Genomic DNA, 17546 nt, shown 5'->3' with positions numbered 1-17546 from the left:
ATATTCGGCATTGCTTCCAGTGCAGTTTCACCACTGATGTAAACATAAATAATCTGGTAATTTTAAAAGGAAAAATGGAGAAAAATCAACTATTATAGATGAACTTTCCAATCAGATAGAAAATTCAGATTATAGCTGCCATGACCTAAAGCAAAAGAGAAAGCAATCTCATGGGTAAATCCTGTTTAGCTGAGGTCCGTCTTCTAGCAAAATATTCTCTTTTTGCTTTCCCTCACAAAACTGAGAGGACATACCACAGATAACCCTTTAATCTTGCCACAGGAAGGAAATAATCCTGATGGAGGAGGGTATTTTAAATTTTGTTAAGTAACTTGGTTGGCAATTCATAATATAATAATGGATAGAGATCACCACCTAGTGGCCATATCGTATTTTGTGTTTCAAACCACATACCCAGAACTCCACTTAGATCTAGTAAGAATATAGTATATTCCCCGTGAAGTAAGTTCCTGAGTAGTTTTGAGTGTAAAAATTCTAGTGTGGTCTGAATTATACTGTGAACTTAAAAGTTAGATGTGAAATTAGATGATTTTTTAAATGCACTGTGAGGCTAACACACGGAGCCACCTGCTTAGTAAGTTCCCAACAACTGAGGCAAATACTGGATCCAGTCTTTCCCATATCTTCACTTCATACACAGTATGAGAACACAGTGGAAAGTTTTCCTTGGCCAGTTTCACTGGTATGTGAACCTGGAGGACTTTTTTGGTTTTCTTGTGAAACTTTTTACAGTGAATTAAATTAGCAGTGTTTGGGGGAGGGAGAGTAAGTAGAAAGCAGTGACTAGACCCTTCATGGAAAAAGATTCTAAATTATAGCTGGAAGACTTAGGAAGTTTTCCCAACAAGTACAATAATATATTATGTCACAGGACAGCTTCACTGGACAAATGTCAAGAATGGTTTTTATCAATGGAATGTGTATGATTTATTAAGTGTACTTGGCAAAATCCATAATAGTTCTAAAACATAGAGGCTTTAATTGGCCATTTAAGATAATCTAAATTATAGTGAATTTTAGTATATGTGCTGCCGAAGCGAGCACTAAATTATAGTGAATTTTAAAGAATAAAAAGTGACTCTGTCTAAGCTGAAGAAGTATAGCTAAATAGGTGGATAGGTGGATGATAAATAAATAGATGATAGGTTGATATATAGATAGATAGACAAATAGAGTGTGGGTCCTTGGTGGCTGCAGATTCAAGATTTGCAGTTTCAGTTATAACAAGAGACCCTAAAGATCTACAATATGAAATAATTTGTACTTCTTTCTCGGGTTCAAACTTGAACCGTACTCAGTTGTTTACTAGTGTGTAATTCTTCAATTACTGCTCATGTCTTTCTAGTAGATAGCTTGATTTTAGCACCTCAAGAGGTCTATTGCTACTTATTCCTCTATCAATTTAAACATGTTGGATCTTCTGTATTATATTTATGGTGGAACTATCTGCCACATAGTTCTGTGGAAATAGGAGGCCTTTCTAATTATCCTAGATAATTCTTCTCTAGTGTCAAGAAGTACTGTATTTGTAGGGGTCTGTATGTCTGTGTGTATCTGTATTTCTGTGTTTGTGACTGATAGTGGTAAATCTCACCTTTTTTTTTTTTTCACAAAAAGATGAACTTCAATTTTATTTAGTATCTGTGAAAATTCTGCTTTCTTTTTAGTAAAGAGGAAATCAAAAAATTCTAAAGAGTATCTAACTTTTTAGGAGAAATAGTAGTGCCGCTGATTATTCTTTATAGTTATTTGTCCAAGTTAAGAAATCATAAAACTCGGTGAAAAGAATTTGAAATGGGTCAGATACAGAGAAGAGTTAATTATCAATGAAGTTTTAATAGGACCAGTTGCTTTGAAAACTTTGTTTTAAGATGCTGATAGAAGGGATTTAAAATTAAAATTAAAAATAAGAGTTCAATGTTTCTGGGATTCTTTCTCTACTAGAGGTTGAAAATGACCTTGTACCTTCAAAGTTTTGGTTTTTGAATTGACACTCTCTTGGAAAGATTTTTTTTTAAAAAAACTTGTTTTTTCCAAACATACTCTTGGGAATGTTGCATGGAGGCATAAGGCTAAGTCAGTCTGTGTTTCAAGAACCTCCCTTGCTCCCATCTTTCCTTTTCACCACCTAGCTGTTAGCATTTTTCCTCCTAAATGGATTTGCTTATATATGTATCAAGTAAAGGACCAGCTGGGTTGTGACTGTCCCAGCAGTAACTGAGTAATACTGGATATCTTGTTTCTTTTCTTTAACTGAGAGCCATGCTCAAAGCTGAACCCAAGAAACTCCTTTTCTAAAGCAAAGCAAAGGACCTGGTTTATTTCTAAATCTTGTATATTTCTGAAATAATGCTTTTTTAACCTCAGAAAAAAAAGGCAGTTATCCATCTCCACATAAGGAAAAGGTCAATTTAGTCTCATTACATTTTTATCATCAATTTGTTTTGTTCATGCCTGTGATACCAGTTATCTGCTGAGATTTTAGGGCCATTGATCATGGCCACGTGGTGTGTATTTTAAAGATAAAAAGTGTGTCCGGTATCTCTGAATGATAGTTGGGACTCCTAGACACTATATAACCAGAGATTCACCTTGAAAGGATGTCAACCCTATCTAACTTGAGTAGGTTGCTAATAACTTTCCAAAGCAGAGACCCCCACCTCTACCCCCAAACACACACACACACACACACACACACACACACACACACACACACACTTTATCCTTCTCAGTGTGTTTATGGAATCAAGTTGGAGACTTGCAAAGCACTGGGAAGAGAAAATATCTCTTCAGCCATGCTGCTTGAGAAGAATGAGTCAGGTCCCTTGTAGGTCTGTGAAATTGAGGTCCCTTGCTGAGAGTGAAGAATTTTGGCAGACAGGGAATTCTTGAGTGCTCCAGAGGACTTGCAGGTTAATTCTTTGGTTTTATGTTAAGGTGGGACAGAAACAAATTTTTTACAATAAAATACAGATTATTTGGAGCAACGTAAGCTAAACATCTATAAAGTTTGATAGATTTTGGTGAATAACTTCGGTCTCTTCTGAGTTTTTCTTCTTGATATCAGGACTGATTCAAAATGAGTTCTCTGGTTTGTGGAGACAATTTTCATGTGAGAGAACCATGCTTTGCTGTTGGATTGTGGCCAGGATTTTTTGAATCATTTTATGCTTTTGGCAGTTGACTTGTTTGAACCCATTTGGGGGAAAAAGAAAGAGAAAGCAATAACTGAAAAGTTATTAAATCCGATTTAATTGAAATAGTTGTCTTTTTTGGCACTTTTGTTTTCTACAGATACAGAGAAGAGTCATTTAACTGGAACTCTTTGTCATACAGTAGACAACATGAAGCAATTTCATACTGATACAAAATAATATACAAGTTTGTTATAGACGATTTAGAAATTTTTCTACCTTGAGGAGGCTTCTTCTATGTCAACTACTTGAGTCTTATGTCATGATTTTCTTTACTGTAGAAGAGAATGAAAATGCAAAGTAATTTAGCGTTCTCTTTTCAGATATAGTCTTCATCTAATTCTGCTTTCTTGGCAAGGCAATGAGAGTTTGGGGTTTGGGTTGGGGCACATGAGTCTCTGAGACACAGACATTCAGAGGTCTGATCAGCATTTGTTTTTGTTGATGGTGTTAAAATGAATTCTCTGCAAACTATGCTGGCTTTTTTGGACTAATTCTTAGTTTGCCCATCCAGCCCTAGAGTAGGGTTGATTTAGGGAAGATCACGCAGGATGTCTGCTTAGAATTCCAAATGAAAAGAAAAAACATCAAGATGGGAGTGGGGTATTTTTCTCTGCCCATTCCAGGAATCTACATTTCTGTATGTATAAGACACTGCCTATATGACAGAGGCTCTATTACATTCTTATAACTCAGAATTGATTTCCTGAGCAGAGATCTCTATCTAACATTTAACTTTAGTGAAAAATATACATTTTTAAACCTGAAGTCAACAATTTATTTTTTATAATACCCTTTCCCCTGCAAGTGACATTAAAAATAAAGCTATAAAGAATTCAGGGAGAAACAAAGAAAGTTATTCAGAAAAGTGAAGTTTCCTTTACTAAGTTAGTTAGGCAATAACATGGAGCAAAATCAAAGCATCCTAGCCAAAATAAATCTGCACAATGGAGCTATCAGATATGAGGTAATAGTGTGACATGCCTGTGGGTATCAGACATTCTTGTAAAAACCACAGACCCAAAGTTTGGTCCTGCACCATTAAGCCACAGTTCTGCCCAAGCAATGACACAGAACACAGGTTTTAAATCACTGTTGCAAGCCAAATGTAATTCCTACCAAAAACAATTAAATCTTTTACCAGAGGTCTGAGTCTGGGCAGCTTAAGCCCTGAGAATCACTTCAGTGGCATGGAATCTGAATCTCATTTCAGTGTGAAAATGAGACGATCATTGTTCAGATCAGGAAGAAATGTCAGCTGCAAAACCCATGGCAGTCAAGTAACTGGTAACTTGAAGTGATATTTGTTGAGGTTAGATCAGAAAAAGTTTAGCTAAGAATTTTACAAGTTCTTTCTGATTGCTGTATAGATCATTTTACAATGTTCATTTTTACCGATGCAAAAAATAATTTAAGCTCACTCTAGGGAAGTGAAAAATGTATAAGAATATATGGAATAAAATATTATCTCTGTCTCATATAACTCAGAAATAAACTTTGTCACATTTTGCTGCATTTCCTTTTGGTCTTTCACAGACATGCACATGGGCATATGTGTGCACACACACATATACACACACAGCTATATCTGAGAGTACCTGTAAAATTTGGATCATTGTATATTTTTAGTATTTTGATTTTTAATTTTTACTTAACACATCTTTTAATATTTTCTGTCTCCTTATGTATTTTTCACAGACAAGTAATTTAATGGCTACATAACATATTACTTGTCTGACCATAATTTATTGAATACATATTCACTCTATAGATTTTTACCCATTTACTGCTAGTATAAATAACATTTTGGATAAACTATTGTTCACATCTCTGATTACTTTTTAGGATAGAATTTTAGAAGTGGAATTAGGGGGTCTAAGGGTTGGAACTTTTTGAGGCTCTTGATATGTATTACCAACTGTTTTCCTGAATGGTATTGCATGTCTCGCCCAGCATTTGGTAGCCGCAAGCAACATCTTCAATTAGAAGTTGATATGAATAAGGAAGAAAGCAACACACGCTATTGTTCATTATTCCTAAATATCAAATTATTTATTAAACAGTACCAGTGTGTGCAGGCATAATTCCCAGCACTAAGGATACAGTAGTAAACAGAAGAACCCCAAATTCATGTCTTTTTTTTTTTTTAACATTTTTATGTATTTATTTGACAGACAGAGATCACAAGTAGGCAGAGAGACAGGCAGAGAGAGAGAGGAGGAAGCAGGCTCCTTGGCAAACAGAGAGCCCAGTGCGGGGCTTGATCCCAGGAGATCATGACCGAAGATAGAGGCTTTAACCCACTGAGCCACCCAGGCACCTCCCAAATTCATGTCATCAATGAGCTTACATTCTACTAAGGAGAAAACAATACAATGCATAAATTATATGGGACATGAGAAGTTAATAGTTGTTATGAAGACAAAGCAAGGAAGAGACATGAGCAGTGTGGGTAGGGACAAGGAAGCAGGGAGCATTGCATAGTTTGCACATTCTATGGAGATCTTCAAAAATGTTCCAACTCTGAGGACTTTTACTTGTTTCATGTAAGAGGTTAGTTAGAAAGTTACCTAGAAATTATTGAGCTCCAATATCCATAAGTATCTCGGGAACTCTGGAACCTTTGGCCATTAGAAAGTATTAAATACAGATCTTTGTTAGTTTCAAGGCATTCCTTTTTTTTATTTATTAATTTCATTTAGTGTAAGAATTTTTATTTTGATCCTGCTTCAATTTATCTGCTAAAGGCCGCTTAGTTATATAGACCAGCAATAGGCTGAATATGACTTCTATTTCTTTCTTTTCCCATTTTCTTGTTTATTATCTATTTTAAAAGAATAGCAAAAAGAACAAACATAGGTGGAGGGTGAGGGATGAAAAGGGAGGTCAGTTAGCAAAGAGAAGAAAATGGAGAAATAATTGGAAACCCATTTTAGAGCAAATGTCAGTTCCTGGTCGCAGGGCGACCTGCCAGTCAAAAACGCTTTGGTCCTGTGAACAACCTTTCCAAGGCCAACTCAGTGGTACCATTCAGGCTACTAGAATTGGATTTCAGTCCATAAAATTCATGGATTTTCACCAGAAAAATAAAAACACCCTTCATTCTGTGTTTTGGTAAAAACAAACAAACCAAAAAAACCCACAAAAATACAAAACAAAAATTAAAACACCACAGTAACTTTATTAAGCTTATCTTGGTTCATTCCAATTTTATTACTTCCCAAAGATTCTTTTTTACATAGCAGGAATCTCTTATCTCCTATCTTAATTTTGGCATGATTAAGGAGGATTTTAAAGCAAAGGGAGGCAAAGAAATTGAAGGAAAAGTAGGTCTCTTAATCTGGAAGCTTTCAAACTTTAGATCTTCTCACAAATTATTTTATCAAAGATCAAGGTTTTTACCATACGTAATGGTCTTAAAAGCTATTTGTTTTTCTGAGAAGAAAGAAAAAAATATTGATATTCTCTAATCTATTTATTATACATTTTTAAAAGACATAAAAGTAGCCATTGTGCTTTTTTTGTTTGTTTGGTTGGTTGTTTGGTTGGTTGGTTGGTTGGTTGGTTTTTTGACATGCCCTGAATTGGAAACAATTGCCTTACCCTTACATACAGTTCTTTCTTCTCTGACTTTGTCTTTCCAAATACAGTCTTTTAATTATTGTTAGATAAAAACAATAACATTAAATAAGGCAAGAAAACACATTTTATAGTGATAAAGATGTAAAAGGAAGAATAAAAATCCTATTACACTATAATCACAACTACATAAAATTATATCTGTGCATAAGGCCCGAGAGAAAGCATGACGGAGTGACGAGTGATGGATTTTTTCTATTTCCACTTCCATTAATATTGTTACATCTAATAATAATATGATTACATTTCTAAAGTCAAGCATTGATTATATATTTAAACATCTAAGATAACCAGAACAAAATTCCTCAGACCTATCTTACTGTCAAAGGAAAAAGAAATTACATATTTGTTGAAGAGAGAATGAGATACAGATGTTTTCCACTTGGAGCATAGAAGTCTTTTTCTTTACCATTAAAATAATTTCAGTTAGGTAGTTTAAAAGTTGAGTCTTTCTAATTCTGTTGTGATGTCATGTCTCTGTCAGTTTTATCATTTGCTACTTTTTAACTATCAAGTAGTTAGTTCTGTTCTTCCTCCATTTTCACAGCAATATGAGAACTGGAGGCCCAACCAGCCGGACAGCTTCTTCTCTGCTGGAGAAGATTGTGTCGTAATCATTTGGCATGAGAACGGCCAGTGGAATGATGTTCCCTGCAATTATCATCTCACCTATACCTGCAAAAAAGGAACAGGTAATGATTAATTAATAAAGAACTTGATCTGCATTTTAGTTATCAAGTGAATTCAGGAAGAATAACCTTCATCACTTCAAGACATGAACTGGATATCATGCACGGTATCTCTTGCTGCCTCTGGAATATTCCACTTTTCCAGTACATTTGAAAAGTTTATTTTCAGTAATGTCTTTACTTTAGATGTGAGATGCTAAGATAACAATGTAGCGTTTATATTTAAAAAAAAAAAACAACAACAAAAAACCTACCTGGCAATATCTTTCAGAAAAACAAAGTGCTGTCTAAGAGACTATCTACCTGCTTATTCTGATGAGGAGAACATTAAGAAAAATTAGTTGTCAACATTTAAAAATTGGGGTATATTGAGGCACTTGGGTGGCCCAGTGGGTTAAACCATCTGCCTTCGGCTCAGATCATGATTTCAGGGTCCTGGGATGGCTCTGCTCAGCAGGGAGCCTGCTTCCTGCCCCCCTCTCTGCCTGCCTCTCTGCCTACTTGTGATCTCTCTCTCTCTCTGTTAAATAAAAACAAAGAACAACAAAAAAAATTGGGATATATTAAAAATAATCTGGATTTTTTTAAAAAAATAAGAACTGGTACCATTTGGTCCATGTGCAAATTTACGAGTGCTCAAAACCACCATCCTCCTTCCGTGGGGACTACAGTCTCCAGCTCTTTGCTCCTTGCCTCACTGTGGTTAAGTGCCTGGTCTTTCTAGGTAGGCATTTGAATTTTTTCATCATTGCCTTAGGAGTTCCTTGGGTGTAAACAATAGCCCAAATCAGCATTGCTCTCTCTCTGGCTGAATACCTTCAATGTATGATAAAATAATAACACTTGAAATGTAAGTTCTGTAATAAGAATTACTCAGTTGACATTAAATAGATAAAATTACAAATGCTGATTTTTAAAAAGTCTTTATTATTGACCAGTATGTTTGAATTTCTAAGGCACACTGTCCCGACTTCTTCATTTAAAAAATGGGAATTCCATCACATTTTTTTTAAACCTGCTTACAATTGATAATGGTCTTAGAACATGAAATTTTGCCTCTAACTGTACCCAGACTTTTTCATTGAGTAAGAATACAAATGCAAAAAATGAAATCCATTCGATTTTTTTGTCTTTCGATAAAAAATAATCAACTAAAAATATACACTCTGTAGATATTTTAGGAAAGACTTCAACTCTAATAGAAAGAAATTCTATCAGAAGAAAGAAAACACTGAGATACACAGAGCTCGGATGAAACTCAGCTACCAGCTTGTCACTCTCTCTGCTCTTCTCTTACCTAAAGCAGAACCAACTCTGAATATCCTTCTGTATGAGCGGCTTCCTCGGCCACGTGCATTACTTCTGCACTTGTGCCATGGGACTCGTGAAAATAGCAAACCAAGTGTTTGCTGTTTTCCCTGTTCCTAGTCTAAGAAGTCTTTGATGAACTGTTCACCTTAATCTGAATGTCATGTTTGTCTTCTTCCATTTCTAGATGTTCCCTGGAGTCATACTTTTCCCTTTGTGATCTGAGAGCATTCATCTATTTCCCCTGTTATTTTTTCCTAAAGCAGGATTTCTCAACAGCATCACTGTTCAACTTTTGGTCCAGATCATGCTTAGTTGTGGGGGCGGTCCTGTGCATTGTGGAAGGTTTTGCAGCATTTTTGCCCTCAGTGCACTGAATGCCAGTAGCAGTCTCCTCCCCTCCAGACCCTCCTCCTTTGCTGTGTAATAACCATCAGTGTCTCTAGACTTTACCACCTATTTCTGGGGAGGGAGGGAGAGGAAAAGAACTGCCTCAGGTTGACCACCACAGCCCTATAGCTACAAATGTTTCACAAAAACAGCACTATGGTTTGCATTTTCTGAGGGGGAAAGAGATTTGTAAAATAGGGACTCCACCTCATTAAAGGGAAAACAAAACAAAACAAAAATGATTCTTGTATTTTATCATCCTACTATCATTTTAGTCATAGAGACTTAACTCTTTATTAATCAATACTCTGGGGAATTTTATTAATGTCTATAGACTTTAATAAAAGACTTATTTCTCCTTTAGGTGATCTTAGACATCTTTAAACATACAGAACCAAGTAATTTTACTTGAATTAAATACCTGTAAAGAGGATTATATTTCCTAGTTTTACTGAGAGGTAATTGACAGACATCACTGTATAAGTTCAAGGTGTACCATGTGACGGTTTGATTTACATATATTATGAAATGATTACCACAGTTCAGCTAACATCTGTCCTCTCACGTAGATAAAATAAAAAGAAAAGGAAGAAGAGTAAAGGGGGAAAAATTTTTCTGCTTGTGATGAGAACTCAGGCTTTACTCTCATCCACTTTCCTATGTACCGTACAGCAGTGTTAGTCATCACGTTACATTAAATCCTTACCATTTATTTATCTTACAACTGGGAGTTTGTACCTTTTGACACTTTCCTTCAATTCCCCCACCTCCTACCCCCAACTCTGGTAACCACATATTTAGAAGTGGATTTTAGATTTGCTTTAGCTTCCACATGTAAGGGAGATCATATAGTATTTGTTTTTCTCTGTCTGACATACTTCCCTTAGTGTAATGCCCTCAAGGCCCATTCATGTTATCCTAAATAGCATGATTTCCTCAGTCTTTATGGCTGAATAATATTCTATTGTACATATATGTACATCTACCACAGCTTCTTTATCCCATCATCTGCTGGACACTTAGGTTGTTTCCACATCTTGACTAGTGTAAATAATGCTGCAGTAGACATGGTAGATGCAGATATCTTTTAGTGTTCGTGTTTTTGTAACTTTTATGTACATTCCCAGAAGCAGAATTGCTGGATATATGGCAATTCAATTTTAAGTTTTTGAGGATCCCACAAACCTCCTCCCTGCTTTCCTAGTACCTGTACCAATTTATAATCTCACAAGGGTTCCCTTTTCTCCGTATCCTGTCCAGTATGTTATCTCTTGTCTTATGGATGATAGCCATTCAAATAGGCGTGAGGTGATGTCATTATGGTTTTAATTTGCATTTCCCTCATGACTAGTCTGCTGAGCATCTTTTCACAGACCTCTTGGCCTTTCATAGATCTTTGGAGAAATGTCTCTTCAGGCCCTTTGTCCATTTTTTTAAACTCGGTTGTTTGGAGTTGTCATCAGCCCTCCTGGTCAGAGGAGTTGGAAGACACTCTCCATACCAGATGAGGTTGTGACTCAGCACCTTGCCTGGATGCGGGCAAGCCAGCCTCTAGCCTAGCAAAACTCATTTGAGGATCTGAATGAGACAGATCTGTATCCAGCCAAGGTCCATGATCAGAGTGTGCCTCTGTCTGGCCTCAGCAGGTAACCAAAACTGCTGCCTGGGGGCTACTCCTGGGGCAGTACAGGTATGAATTTAGTCTGCTAAAGTTTAATAAGTGCTGGTTATTTCAAGCTCCTCCCCCTTCACAGTCACAGTCGGATTCCCAGTGGCTGGACCCCAAAAATCCCTCTGTAAGCCCTGCAGTGCAAGAGCAGAGTAGGGCTCCCACAAAGCATCCCATAGTGCTGGGGCAGGCTGATTATCTTTCCCGGGTTCTTTTTTGCAACTGTGGGAACCAGCAGCTCAGGGAAGACCTCTGTACATGGTGCTGTGCAGTCCTGGGGGAAGAGCAGAGTGGTTTAACCCCTCTGTTTAACCCCTCTGTTATCTGCTAATGTAGTCTGTCTTGGTCTCTGTGTTGCAGGGGTTTCATCCTCACCTCCCGGTACTAGGAATCTCTCAGTGGTGTCTTGTTCTTGAATAGATACTAGTTGTTCTTGGCAACATCACCCTCAAAGTGCATGTGCGTGCGTGTGTGTGCATGTGTGTGTGCGCGTGTGTGTATTTTTTATTTTATTTATTTATTTATTTTAAAGATTTTACTTATTTATTTGACAGATCACAAGTAGGCAGAGAGGCAGGCAGAGAGAGAGAGAGGAGGAAGCAGGCTCCCTGCTGAGTGGAGAGCCTGATGCAGGGCTCGATCCCAGGACCCTGAGATCATGACCTGAGCCGTAGGCAGAGGCTTTAACCCACTGAGCCACCCAGGTGCCCCAAGTGTATTTTTTAAGAACACTGTGCATCCTGTCCACACATCTTTGGAGCACCCTGCAGGTCCCTTACAATCCCATTCCAATTGCAACCATAGATAATGACTTAATTCCCTCACTTTTCTCTTTAGTATTATCACACATACTTGCATTTGTAAATAACAAATTGTTTTGTTTTGCACACTTTTGAATTTCAAGTAGAATCATCCTATATGTATTTTGTGACTTGCTTCTTTTTTCAGCATCATTTGTGAGATTTACCCATATTGATATATTTAGCTGTATTTCTTCATTTTTCTGCTTACAGTATTTTATGTATAACTAACTATATAATGCTTCATTTACCACTTCTCCTGTCAGTAGACACTGGGTTATTTTGAGTGTTTTTGCTACTATAAACAGGGAGGCAGGCAGAGAGAGAGAGAGAGGGAAGCGGCTCCCCACTGAGCAGAGAGCCTGACGTGGGGCTTGATCCCAGGACCCTGGGATCATGACCTGAGCTGAAGGCAGAGGCTTTAACCCACTGAGCCACCCAGGCGCCCCTGAACACTGTTTCTATCCACATTCTTGAACTTGATCCCAGGAGCCCTTTGTGAGCTTTCGTAGGGTATTTTTCCAGGAGTGGCATTGCTGAGTCATGGGACATATGTACCATCAAATTTACTAGAAAATGCCAGATTGTTTTCCAAAGTAGTTGTACCAATTTGCAGTCCCACCAGCATTTGTGAGAGGTCCTGTTACTCCACATCTTCTCTAACATTTGATATTATTGGACTTGGAGATTTTTGCCAATCTAGTGGGTATAAAATGTTATCTCTTGTGATTTATTTTGCATTTTCTTGGATGCTTTTCCCTGAATATCATTTAATATACTTACATGTCTTTCATTTATACCCTTTTGTGAAGTTTCTGTTCATGTGCATTCCTTATTTTTAAAAATTGATTGCTTCTCTTTTATATGATTTATCACATATCACATATCATCCTTTTTATATCCTAGTTTATAATCCTTTGACAATTATATATGTTGTATATATCTTATCACAATTTGTACATTGTTTTTACTTTTACCCTGTGGTATTTATTGATGAACAGATTCTCCATTTTGTTGCAATTTCCTTTATGGTTCAAATCTTTTTGTGTCTTAAGAAATTTTTACCTACCCTAAAGTCAGAAAGATCTTCTATGTTGTTTTATAAATATTTTATAGTTTTTGCCTTCTTTATTCTTATATTTAAATCTTCTAGAATTCATTTCCCATATATACTTTGAGGTAGGAAACCAAGTACATTTTTATCCATAATAATACCCAGTTGTCCAGGTGAAAAAACTACCTTTCCCCCACTTTTCTGCCATGTTGCTTCTGTCAAGTATTGAGCATATATATGTGGATCTATTTCTGGTCTATTTGCCTGTCCTTCCCAATACCGCACTCACTGAATTATTTTAGCTTCATCATAAGTCTTCGTATATAGTTTTGGAAGAAATCTATCCATTGATAAATACAACTTTTAATTTGTTGGCATAGCACCGAATCAAGTATAAATGAGTTATCTAATTGGTAGTTTTTAACATTTTGATCTCTTTGGTTTCATTCTATCTGATGCTTGCTAGTATCTTGACCAGTTAGAGGCTATAGATATTCCAGATTGGAGTTATCATTGATCCATATACATAGTGTAGTTTACTCATTGAAAATAACATCTTTTTATAGACATTGCAGTTTATCCTGTAGGAATTTGTGAAGATCAAATATTCACATACACAAATATTTTTAATTTCTTAGTTATAGATAGAATGACATCATAATCTATTTTTAGATTCTATCCTAGTGACAGTATCTTACGTGAATAAAAAGATACGCTTGGATTGTGTTTCCTTAAAGATAACTTTGTCGTGAGGGCAATATGTTCCAAGCTGCTCTGCCAGGGAGAAGTAAATCAGAGGAACAAAATATTTACGTGAAACCACATTTGTCATTGCAAAAGAATATAGTTGTAAACAGCTTTCTGACTACGTAAATAAATTTAATGTTTGTAAACTTTTTGATATTAGGATGCTGACATCCAAACATCTTGGTACGAAGGTTTCTGGTAATCATTTTCCCTTAGAAGGCTTGCATTATTTCATGAGAGCGTATGACATGGGCTTTGTGATATCAGAATTCTCAAAGTAAACTGGAAAGGAAGTGCTATTTAGGGAAATTATATTGAAGTTAAGTTATATATTTTTTATTAGAGACATATAGCAAAACACAGTAACTTAATAATAGTTAATTATTGAAGTATATCATTTAAAACAAATGCACTAATATTGAATAAAACTGCAAGTTTAAAACAAATTCAGTTGAATCCATTTTCCCAGCTTTTTGAATTTCAAAATTGCAAGGTTTCTTTTACTGCTGTTTCTTTTTTGGTATTTCTGCTTTGATACATGTGTTGATATTCAGAACTTTTCATTGTAAATTTAGAATGATAGTAATATATTCCAAGTTTTACCTTTATTTTACCCTTCTGAAGAGTTGACATTTATAAGTGAGTTATAAAACTGAGACATGGATGCTGTGTCCTGACTTTCCCCCTATTTCCAGGCAGAAAAGAGACAGAGAAAATAAGCATAAAGGGAACCAATAATTTTTTCTTTCTGCTTAGAAATCCATGTTTTGTCCATATTTATCCATATTACAAAACTACGTGTTATTATAGATTATAAGTTTTTTCAGGGATGTGACTGTGATAGTTAATTTTCACAAATCCATTATTGTTCCAAAATGGGTAGTAAATACAAACTTTAGGATGCTGATGGAGACCATACCAAAAAGCCATATGTTGGCATGAGACAGGTGATTTTTAATTTGGGATTTTTCAGAAAAGTAACCCTTCCAGATGAATAGAAGCATATATGATCATTTGGCCCAAAGGTTCTTTAATAAAACACAACTGAAGGTGATATAATCTGAGATTTAAACTTGGCCCAGAGCCTCAGTATTTAGTACTTCTCTTGAAAATTTTCAGTTTTTTAATTCTAAATGATTGCCTTTGAGGAGGATACTTGGCTGGGTAGCAGAAAAAGGGAAAGAGGAAAAAAATAAAGATTCATACTCATAGAAATATTTAGATTATTTGGCAATAACCCAATTTACTTTTCTTTAGTTGCTTGCGGCCAGCCCCCTGTTGTAGAAAACGCCAAGACCTTTGGAAAGATGAAACCTCGTTATGAAATCAACTCCCTGATTAGATATCACTGCAAAGATGGTTTCATTCAACGCCACCTTCCAACTATCCGTTGCCTAGGAAATGGAAGATGGGCTATGCCTAAAATTACCTGCATGAACCGTAAGTGGTCCTTTAGAAAGAATGGACAACCGTGCTATAACAACCACTAGACACCCTCATTTTACGACTACGGTATTGGTAGTTTAGGGTATGGAGCAAGTAATATTGTTGTGTTTTCTTTCTTTCTTTCTTTCCTTCCATGTAGCGTCTGCATACCAAAGGACTTACTCTAAGAAATACTTTAAAAATTCCTCATCAGCAAAGGACAATTCAATAAATACATCAAAACATGATCACCGTTGGAGCCGGAGGTGGCAGGAGTCCAGGCGCTGATCCCTAAAATGGCGAACATGTGTTTTCATCATTTCAGCCAAAGTCCTAACTTCCTGTGCCTTTCCTATCACCTCGAGAAGTATTATCAGTTGGTTTGGATTTTTGGACCACCGTCCAGTCATTTGGGGTTGCTGTGCTCCAAAAACGTTTTTAAATGAGAGAATTGGCATTCAGAAGAAAAGCTAACAAGATGAAAGAAAATGAGGGCAGAAAGTCACCGTTTCCAGCCTATCGAATTTCTTTAGTTTTCTATTTGCCTCCAGTGCAGAGCATTTTATAATGTATACCAGCCTACTGTACTATTTAAAAATTTCCATTTCAGCACCAATGGCAATGTAAATAAGATGATTTAATGTTGATTTTAATCCTGTATATAAAATAAAAAGTCACACAGAGTTTGGGCGTATTTAATGATGATTATGGAGCCTCAGAGGTCTTTAATCATTGGTTCGGCTGCTTTTTGTAGTTTGTTTAGGCTGGAAACGGTTTCCCTTGGCTTTTGTCAGCAAGACTGAGGACGGCTTTTTCTGGACAGCTAACAAAAATGCAAGGTCTCGTAGGTCACTGCGCCATGTCAGCCATAAGGGCGATTTGCTTCCATGTGACGCCGAAGCCTGGCTGACAGGATCCCCACAGAACTAGGGACTGCACCGTGGAACTCTTCTTTGCTGCATTCCTTTTTCTTCACTTACAAGAAAGGCCTGAATGGAGGACTTTTCTAGGACCAGGAGCATTTTTTTAGGGGTCAAAGTGCTAATTATTAACTCAACCAGGTCTCCTTTTTAATGGCTTTCATAACACTAACTTGCAAGGTTACAGATCAACACATTTCAAGTGGATACAGACCTAAGGGTTCTGGAGGGTGGGGGATTGTTAAAACAGCCACACACAGTCAAAGAAAGAAATTTTGTATATATAACCATTTTAATCTTTTATAAAGTTTTGAATGTTCATGTATGAATGCTGCAGCTGTGAAGCATACATAAATAAATGAAGTAAGCCATACTGATTTAATTTATTGGATGTTATTTTCCCCCAAACCTGAAAATTGACCTAGTATGCTAGTTATTTTTCAGTGTTAGCCTTTTTGCTTCCCCTACAACGTTTGGGACCATATAATCTAGGTATTTTGTCCTTGATTAAATAATGTGATGGATAGAACGCATCCAGTGTTTATTCTGAGAAGAGTGGAAAATGTATAGCTTTCAGCAAATGGTGTTTGCCCCTTCTGAGCGAGGAGTTAAGCGTGGAGTGTGGGTATTTCTTCCTGTTAGGTGGAGTGTACATGTTGACATTTCTCCCTATCTCTTCCTACTGTGTTTTCTCCCCTTTATTTGAATAAAGTGACTGCTAAAGATGACTTTGAGTCATTATCCACTTAACGTTTGAGGAAAACCCTATAATGGAAAGAAAGCATTTAGGAGTCTTTCCCCAGTTTCAGTTAGAACAACCTTGAGAAGAGTAGACAATGAATAAAATGCAAAAAAGAGCAAATCCAACACGGATTCGTTTTCATGAAACCTCCTTTGGCTTGGAAGGAGCAACAGTGGCTCCCATCATCCTCAGCATCTTTGAGCAAGTTCCCTTGGTTGCTGCACCAAGTATAATCCACCTCTGAGTGTTCCAGAGCACAGAACAATACTGTGTTGACATCTTAGGTTTCAATGTTTCGCCTTCATTACAATGCACATAATACGTTCCTGTATTTATATTATAACGTGTATAGTGTAAAATGTGAATGACTGTTGTTTTTTTTTTTTCTTTGTGAATGAAAATCTAAAACCTTTGTAACTTTTTATACCTGCTTTTGTTTCACCAAAGAAACCTAAAGTCCTTCTTTTACTATACTGTGACTGGTCTGGTTATTTACAACTGTAAATGCTAATGTGCACCGACATTTTTACGTTCTAGTTCCATCACAAAGTTCAAGCTGATGGCTTGGATGAAATGATTTTTGTGGCTAACAGAGAAGTGATTATATACATACCTGCGAACACTGAGAGAGTAATTCCGATAGTGTTTACATCTACGTGGTTAGGCATTAATCTCAAATGTGAAAGAGACATGCAGTAGGAGAAGTGATACCTCAATTTACAGAGTGTTTCCTGTGAACCGGGCCAAGTGCTTTATGTGTATCATCTCCCAACAGGCCTATGAGACAGGTGTTGTTTCTGTCTGATTAATGAGAGACCAGCCATAGAAAACTCGAGTTCTTGGTCCAAAGTCACATAATTAGTTTATAGTCAATGTAGGTAATCTCCAGAGCCTGCATGATATCCTCAAGAAAAATACAAAATTTTGTGTTCCAATTGTTATACATTT

At 36.5% G+C, this 17546-nt stretch overlaps 1 protein-coding gene across 6 annotated transcripts in view; it reads left to right on the top strand.

Moving 5' to 3' along the window:
* Nucleotides 1-17071, top strand: part of VCAN (versican) — a 111397-nt gene extending 94326 nt beyond the window's left edge. For all 6 annotated transcript variants that reach the window (XM_082724685.1, XM_082724682.1, XM_082724684.1 and 3 more), the window contains 3 exons: nucleotides 7402-7546; nucleotides 14769-14951; nucleotides 15097-17071. In XM_082724685.1, the coding sequence (XP_082580811.1) occupies nucleotides 7402-7546; nucleotides 14769-14951; nucleotides 15097-15224 (456 nt within the window). In that variant the 3' untranslated portion in view covers nucleotides 15225-17071. The remainder of the gene's footprint in view (nucleotides 1-7401; nucleotides 7547-14768; nucleotides 14952-15096) is intronic.
* The last annotated feature ends 475 nt before the right edge of the window (nucleotides 17072-17546 follow it).

This window comes from Mustela nivalis (assembly GCF_964662115.1).
Source record: "Mustela nivalis genome assembly, chromosome: 3".
Lineage (NCBI taxonomy): Eukaryota > Metazoa > Chordata > Mammalia > Carnivora > Mustelidae > Mustela > Mustela nivalis.
The sequence above is the reverse complement of the archived record's forward strand: the minus strand, read 5'-3'. Positions and strand labels throughout refer to the sequence as shown.